At 43.8% G+C, this 8,592-nt stretch overlaps 1 protein-coding gene across 3 annotated transcripts in view; it reads left to right on the top strand.

Annotated features, from left to right (window-relative positions):
- GRM8 (glutamate receptor, metabotropic 8) overlaps positions 1-8,592 on the top strand; it is a 697,091-nt gene that overhangs the window by 7,679 nt on the left and 680,820 nt on the right. For all 3 annotated transcript variants that reach the window (XM_004676994.2, XM_004676995.1, XM_012721074.1), the window contains exon 2: positions 3,446-4,269. In XM_004676994.2, coding sequence (XP_004677051.1) covers positions 3,760-4,269 — 510 coding nt within the window. In that variant the 5' untranslated portion in view covers positions 3,446-3,759. The remainder of the gene's footprint in view (positions 1-3,445; positions 4,270-8,592) is intronic.

The raw sequence follows: 8,592 nt of genomic DNA, 5'->3' as shown, positions 1-8,592 counted from the left end.
TGGGGTACAGGCCAAAGGTGCAGGGGTGGTGAGAGGATTCACCAGAGACAGAGTGGGGAGCTGAACAGGCAGATCAGTGAAGTACACTGCTGAGGGGAGCAGGGGACAAGACAGGAGAGGTCTGTCACACCATGTGGATCACCTCCCTGTCGGGGATCAAACTCGCACCGAAGCGGTCGCAGCCAGTTTGCAGTGCTGCATCCTAACCCATTACCCCACCAGGATTTTCCTTTTTTTTTTTTCAAACGCTTCCGTTACACCATTTTGCTTTTAGAAAGACCTACACTACTACCTTTTTTCTCTGATTGAAAGAATTCCAATCAGAGGAGTTTTGCTTTTGCGACCGAAGCCGGAAAGCAAAGTCGCGTGGTTTGCAGTGGTCCTGAGGTAGAGCGTGAGCACCAGGCCGCCTCCACCCGCTTCCTGCAGACCACGTCTTTATCCCGGTATTCCTGCCTTTCCTCACCTTCGTGTCATTTTAGATTTTTTGTCTTACTGGGTACAGTGCAGTAAGCTACTTTTCGGGTCTGGGAACACTAAGAAAACTCTCTTTCACGAAGACTAGTGGTAACTGCTTCTTCACTTTACTCCATTTTGGAGGAGGGGCCGTTTCGTTGGAATCAGCTGCTTTGGGCGAGTGGAACAATCCTGTACGTCTTATCTTCAGAATTTGAAAGGAAAGCTAAACCTTTCAGCTGACTGGAGTCTGTGATATTTATGACAATATATCCAGTTTAAAAATAGCGGCAATTTTTTGCTCTTCTAGAATAGCTCAGCCTTTAATTTTAAAGTGACAAACAACATTAATTAAAAAAATAAAGGGGAAAAGTTCTCTTTTAGTAAAAATGGATTGGCCAGCTCCTGTTTTCTGTGTCATGTACCACGCTCATGCGGGTTGCCAGTTCTGTTGCTCCTTTACAGACAGGAAATAACCAGGCTTCTGAGGGTTGTCACCATCCATTCTATGCTGCAAGAAGAGAATGTAGATAAAAATTCAAGTGGGCTTTTGTCTAAATAATAACCAAAATGGGACCTTTTGTTTTCCAATTAGTCTTGTTCAGCCATTAAACAAAACTGATAACTGCCTCATAGCTTTTCACTCACCCCACCCTTCCTTAACTTTAAACAAACCTTTGAGATGTAAGAGACCAAAAATGAGCACAAATAGCAATAATTTTAAAATAAATTAAATATGATTCATTTCAGGACTGTACAGCAAGTGCAACTAGTCCATAGTAGATGAAGATGATTTGTAATTAACAGATGGATTGTTTATATTCATCTCTAATAGAAACTCATTTATTCTCTGAAGTTTTTTAAGTGCAGGGAGGTGACTTGGTATTACGAGGCAAGGCTGGTCTTTGGAGAATAACAGGTCCTCTTTTTCTTCCCTGTAAACATTTCTTCTTCGAGTGGCCATTTATTCTGTGATCTGTCAGAAAGTGGGTTTGTTGGGGTCAACTCTGCCATGTGGACTTGGTCCCAAGTTCTGAATTGGTAGCCAGAGTCAATGAGGTCTCACTGTCATGTCTCTGGTCATCCTTGTGAAAGATAATGCCATTTTATTTCCTTTTAGTCATGGTCACTTAAATGGTTTCATCCAGAAAGTCAGGTTGACTTTCTCTTTTCTTTTGTGGAATGCCTGAGGTCAGACTGTGGTCAAGTCACAGATTTCTGAGGGAGAAGCAGCTGCTGAGAGAATTGAGTGAGGGACGATCAGTCATGTGGTGAAAAAATTGAGAAAAGGACTAAGTATTTTGGGAAAGAATAGTGGAAATCCAGGGCTTACCACGTGCCAGGAGGCAGGCTTCTTGCCAAAGGCAGGTTAGACTATCTCAGCAGAGTGGGCTACTAGCTGGCCAGACCCCCAGTATATACTCAGAAATGTGGATAGTGGTTTGAGGTCTCCTTTTCTAATCTGTACATGAACAAAGTACAGCTTTCTCTGAAGATTTGGGACATATGTTCAGTAGTTCTCAAGGGAGGCACCATACTTTCCTGTGGGACAGGAATGGTGGAAAGGAAATTTTATGAACTGGAAATCGCGCCAGTGAACGGAAACTACAACCAGATGTTGATTAGGTAGGGTTGAGAAGAATTCTGTAGGTTTCAGGTTTCAAATGCACATATATAAATAGCGTACAATACAAATGAGCATTGCCAAAGCAAGTCATGCTGTTTATTCTCTTAACAAAAACTCTGTTTCAAATCATCTGTTCCCTTATATTAAGTGAGTTCTCCTGCAAAGTCCTTTGAAAGAATCTTATGGAATTCTTTATGAGTAGAGGTCCTTGAATACACTTTTACTACCAATTTGCTTGTAGGCATTTTCACTTTAGGTTATTTCTAGTCTTGATGAAATAACTGTTTTCCCCACTGAGTCAGACGAAAATAAGAAGTCTTCAATTGATCTCCAGCTCTGATTTGCTGGAGTGATTCTAGGAGCAAGGAGTGTTTCCTTCAGAACTGCAAGCCTACCCTGGCTTCCACACCAACACATGTAATAGGAAGCCCTGACACTAGCAACGAGAACTTCTTCACACATAAATCTCCCTATGTGTTCAATTTTCAAGTCTTAGTTTTGTTACAAGAGAACAATAAGATAATTATTTGAGATGGTGAGGTTTCTATATTATAGCTTTTTACAACCTATAAAAATTAAACATTTTGGACTCCTTGGGTAGATTTCATTCATTTTCTTCTTCTTTTTTTATGGTCAAATAATGCGTTTTGCCCCTGGGAAATCTAAGGCACCAAAAAATGTCATTAACAGACAACTGTCTTGTTAAATACATCACAGAAAATAATCTTTCATTATGATTTTGTGGACAGTATTTAAATGCTAAATTTAGACAGTTGTACAAAGTAAAAACAGATTTGACAAGAACTAATGCCGTCAATCATAGGATTTTTACTGGCACAGAAATAGGACTTGTTGCGAGAAAATGGTAAATAAAAATACCTTTTGTGGGCCTGCCTAAGTGGCACAATGGGTTAAAGCGAGTTCGATCCCCCGCCCCAGAAGTGACCCACATAGCTGCATCAGACTTCTCCTGTCTCACCCGCTGCTCCCCCCAGCAGTGTACTTCATCAGTCTGCCTGTTGTGCTCCCGACTCTGTCTCTGGTGAACCCTCTCACCGCCCCTGCACCTCCTGTACCCCAGTTCTGTATGCATAAACAAATAAAAAATAACCCAACATGTTGACTTGGGAAAATCAACCTAATTTTTGATATTTTCCTGCTTCCTTTGCTCTAAAATTGTCATCCATCTCCCTGTTTAGATGTAGCACAGCCAGGTGTTCAGAATCATAGGGGAACAAAAAGAATTAGGTTTTTACTGAATAGTGGGAATGAAAGAAAGAAAGAGATTGGTGTAAACAGGGCTCAAATGTATGAAAAAAGGAGATTCATTGAGCTGAATCCTTTTTTCCCTCCTACCCCCAGGAACAATTCTGCTACAGGGCTGACTTCAAGGACCTGAATCGTTGACCTCATCCCAACATCAGAACCTCAACTGTTATTCAGATCTTTGCACATCCCAGGCTCTGACTTTATATGGAAATATTATTGAACCTTAGGTGTCTGATGGAAATTCACTGTGACATTCAAATCAAGATGACTTGCTGAAACCCACAGAGCCTTTTCCCTATGGGCCCTGATGGTAGCCTCCAGAAAGTGCAGCCTCCGGTGGTCCTTCTCCTCCTTCTTCGGCAAGAATAAACTTTGGATCTTGGATCGCAACACCATCCCAGGAGAAAATGGTATGCGAGGCAAAGAGATCAGCTTCTTGCCCCTGTTTCTTCCTCCTGACAGCCAAGTTCTACTGGATCCTCACAATGATGCAAAGAACTCACAGCCAGGAGTATGCCCATTCCATCAGAATGGATGGGGACATCATTTTGGGGGGGCTCTTCCCTGTGCATGCAAAGGGAGAGAGAGGGGTGCCTTGTGGGGAGCTGAAGAAGGAAAAAGGGATTCACAGACTGGAGGCCATGCTTTATGCCATTGACCAGATTAATAAGGACCCTGATCTCCTCACTAATATCACCCTGGGTGTCCGGATCCTCGACACGTGTTCCAGGGACACCTACGCTTTGGAGCAGTCGCTGACGTTCGTGCAGGCTCTGATAGAGAAAGATGCTTCCGACGTGAAGTGCGCTAACGGGGACCCGCCCATTTTCACCAAACCGGACAAAATTTCTGGGGTCATAGGTGCTGCAGCAAGCTCTGTGTCCATCATGGTCGCTAACATTTTAAGACTTTTTAAGGTAGGTGCTGGCACGGTCCTTCAGGCCTTCAGGAGTAAAAATCTTGTTCTGATTCCAAAGTCAGGGTTTCTTGCGTCCTCAGAGGATTCTGTATCCTCGTTTTTTATGCGGGCTGATTTAATTCCATTATCTATGATGAGTTGGCCTAATTGTGACTCATCTCCCCCATCACCCCCTGAACAAACAGAAAGATGATCATTTCAGTGAGTCCACGACATCTGGGGGTATCTTCCTTTTGGAGGCTCGTTCTAAATCAAAGTCAATACGTTGGTCATAGAAATCATTTCAATGGTATTTGAGTTATGAGATAATTTACTTGGTGAAACTTCCGTAAAGTGGGATGCTCTGTTATGACACAAGTTCCTGTGTGAAGAAACAGTATTTATTACTAATGCGAGGAGGGGAGTGACACTCTGGGATAAAAGATGGCCATAAAATTGTCAGGTTTCTCACAGCTACAACAGAGCAGAACCTCATTAATTCTAACTGTCTGATACAGACTGGGAGTAATTATATGTAATCCTTATTGTGTTAAAAGTTCAAATTTAGCAGGATAATTTTGACTTCGACTTGATGATCTATTAGCTATACACTTACATATTGAATGCAATTGACAAAATCAAATAATGTATGTAGCAATCCCGTGAGACGTGTGAAGTGGCATAAGAATGCTATTGTAACTTACAGTCTTTTGTTAACGCCTTCCTGATTTATTATTAATATCCATGATGTAGTCTTGTAACAGACTTGTTTTTTTCCCTTGAAAATACTTTTCACTGTGATTTCTTACTCAGTAGGATATGACTTTTCTAACTTATTCTGAATTGATGAGACTTCGATATTGTGAGAGATTGTTCCTGTGCATTTTAGGTTTAAAAATATTCAAAGAATATGGAGGAGTTGGACAGATGACGGATAGGGTGACAAAAATGAACAAAGTGATGGAAAACTTACTTCATAAAAAAGGATGAAAGGAGTTGAATCAAAGGCTTCTGGTTTGGAAGATTTGCAAGGGGACCTCTAGCTTGGTTTTCTTCTTGCTCATTCTGCAATCCTCTCTGTAACACCCCTGTCCTCCACAGACTCCCTCCCTAGCCCAAGGTAGCTGTCTGGCTTCTCTGAAATCACTTACTTGAGGGGGAGAATGCTCAGAGACAGCATAACGACCGTTTCCAGATGGACGGCGTTTTCTTAAGTGAGCGTGCAGCTGGGCAGAAGCTCTCTGTCTGAAGCGCACTGAGGAGGCACAGATGGGCTCAGGGACATCAGAGCAGGGCATTATGAAGAGCCTCTTGGCCCACAGGACACAGATTAAATGAGGCAGCCAGTGCTGCTCTATTTCTCCACCTCAGGAAAGACTAGAAAACAGTTGATAATTCCTCTTGGGCTACTGACCTCTTGCTGGATTCTCCAGGGCTCCTCATCTTGGGAACTAGGATTTCTCCCATCAATCCCGGTTTTCAGCCAGCTGGCATTTCCTGCCCTGAGGTGGTGGCCAGCTCTGTGCAGTTCCTCATCTCTTTTTTCTGACTTGATTTTCCTTTCTTCTGCTTCAAAGCATCTTTTCCCCCTGATTTTTAAATTTTAGTTTTTTTTTATTCAATAACCGTGGCGCAACAACACCCACTTTTAGAGAAGAGGAAGCCCTTCCTGAGGCTCTTCTCCATCGGTGCCCTTCCTCTTATAATGCTAATTCCCATCCATCCCTTTGTAGTTCTCATCTCCTCTCCATACTCTGTGCCATGCTTTGGGAGTGGGATGGAGGGGATCGTGCTTCCTTGAAGCTCTCAAAGCTTCATAAATTTTATCTCAGAATCAGTGTAGTATAATCTAGGAATAGTAACACTGTGCTAGGATGTTGGGTAGATTTATCGAGAAGATGCATATGAAGAGTTCCACTGGTACCTGGCCCTGTTCTTTTCCTCCTTAAGTGCCAAAAGGAACCTGTGGCCACTGAGGGGGATATGGACTAAGTCAGGCTTCTTTTTTCTCCTGACCACCAGCCTCTTGGCCACTCCCTGTGGCTTTGCTTTCCTCCCAGGTTTCATTGCCCACACGTCGTTACCTGTTGCAAAGGGTACTTGGGAGCATGAGCGAGAGGCACCAGTCATTGCGGACACCTGTGCCAAGAAGTGAGGGTCAAAGGGGAGACTTGCAGGTCCTGGAGGGCTCAGTTGTCTGCTGGTGAGTCTGGTCCGCTGATTCAGCATGAAAGACCTGCCAAAGATACTGAAGCCTTCAAAATCCTCTTTTTCGTCTACCTAAATCAGCAATGAACCTGCCTGGCCTGGCACAGCAAATGGGTTCTTTTCTATGCAGGCTGGACCTGGCTTCTCTCTGCTTTGATCCTCCTCACTGACCACTTTCCCCCTTACTTTCTGCAGGGACCTAATTTAAACAGATAGCAAATTTATCAGTGACCTTTTAGGTGGAGTCCATTGTGCCAGGACTATTCATGAAGACAGTGGTCATCCCATGAAAGGGCTGCTGGCACTTGGACCAGCACACAGGGAGTGGGGGGCTTGGAGCCAGAAATGGGCGTGGATTATGGTAGATGTCATGGCTAAGACCACTGTGCTGGCCTAGGGTGAGCATTTAGCAATTGGAAGCAGCTATATTTATTAGTAATTAATGAAATTACTGAGGCTTGAAAAATGTGTGTTTTTCACAAGTAAGTGAGAGGATTTAGGTCTTCAGCCTGTCTTCCAGTGGAGCCTGGAACAATGCGAATGTGAATTTGATAATAACAACTTCTCGTTGTGCTGCTTTAATTTGCTTTGATTTATATGCGGTCTCCAGCTAGCACTCCACACTGATGATAATTATAAAATGAAGATGGTCACTTTTGGAATAGAAAATGGCTTACTTTATGTGTGAATGGATTCTGTTTAAACCCATATGGCAGGATTGGCATGAATGTTTGACTAGTTATCAAAGAAAAGATTGACAAATTAATGCATTGGGGATTGGTTTACAGTTCTTCTTTGAAAAGTAATAATTGGATTAAACCGAATGCTGTGGCTTGAGTAAAGGTGAACATTTAGGACAGTTTTATGGAGCTCTGCCCCCTCCAGGTCAGCACAAGCCACATGACATCTAAACAGATGCCCAGCTAGGACTCTTTGGCCACTTATGCCAGAACTGATGGACTTACAGAAGGTAGAGCGTCTTGGTTTGAAAACATACAACCATTAACCTTGACCGCATTGGATGTAAACAAGGTCTTAATGAATTTATATCCTGTCTTGCTCAATAATAAACATCACTGGGGTGTTTAGAGTACAGTTGGGGCCTGCTTAAATTTGTCTAGAAAACCTTTGGGCTAAAATCAGCCCTGTCTCTTCACCTGTGTTGTCTTCCCAGCCTAGCTGTGAGGGAGACCAAGTCCCCCAGCACCTGTCTTCCTCTTTGTCCAGCCTGCCCCTTCATGACCACCTCTCTTGTTCCTTGTGTTCCTCTATGGGGAGGAGCTCTGTATCTTCTGCATATTAATGTGTTTCTCTAAGCCATGGTGGGAAGAAATGATTTGTCTTTGTAAAGGGGATTCAGGAATCAGTGTGTGTGTGTGTGTGTGTGTGTGTGTGTGTGTGTGTGTGTGGAGGGTATTGAGCCTGAGCACCCCAGAGACTACTCCTCATGGGAGCCCTTTCCTGTACCTGTGGTGCCCTGTGATTCCCATAACAAGTCCTGCCCATTCCTATTGGAAAGGGGAGGCCTCAGACTTTTGTTTCTGTTGAAACAAATGTAGATTCAGATGACAAAACTGGCTCCTCTGACTTCAGAACAGAGCTGGACAGGAGGATGGAGCTGGATAGCACCTGTGGCCTCAACCCAGTGGGTGTTGGGTGGGTAACTCAAAGAGTAACTCTCAATCCTGTGTGGGGTGCAGTTTACCTGCTCCCCTCAAGCCCCAGGGGTGTGGTGTGGCTTATGAAAACTTCCTCTGAGGCTGCTTTTCAAATGTTAAGACCTAGTGAGTGAGCCCGACGCTCCCAATGTGGCTCCTGGAACCATCTTTACTGATTGAGTCAGGTGTGTTGAGAGTGAATGCAAGTCTGAGCGTCGCAGCACAAGACTTGAATGATATGAACATTTTTTTTCTAAAAAGATTTATTTAGGGCCCGCCCTGGTGGCACAGTGGGTTAAAGCACAGCGCTAAGAAGCTAAAGCCACTTTAGCATGAGTTCTATCCCCACCCTGGGGGTGACCCACATGGCCCAGCAGACGTCTCCTGACCCGCTCGCTGCTCCCCTCAGCACTGTACTTCATCAGTCGGCCTGTTCTGCTCCCCACTCTGTCTCTGGTGAATCCTCTCACCACCCT

The sequence above is a fragment of the Condylura cristata genome, unplaced genomic scaffold (genome assembly GCF_000260355.1).
Source record: "Condylura cristata isolate star-nosed mole 26May11 unplaced genomic scaffold, ConCri1.0 scaffold00005, whole genome shotgun sequence".
Lineage (NCBI taxonomy): Eukaryota > Metazoa > Chordata > Mammalia > Eulipotyphla > Talpidae > Condylura > Condylura cristata.
This window is presented reverse-complemented; position numbering and strand designations above follow the sequence as displayed.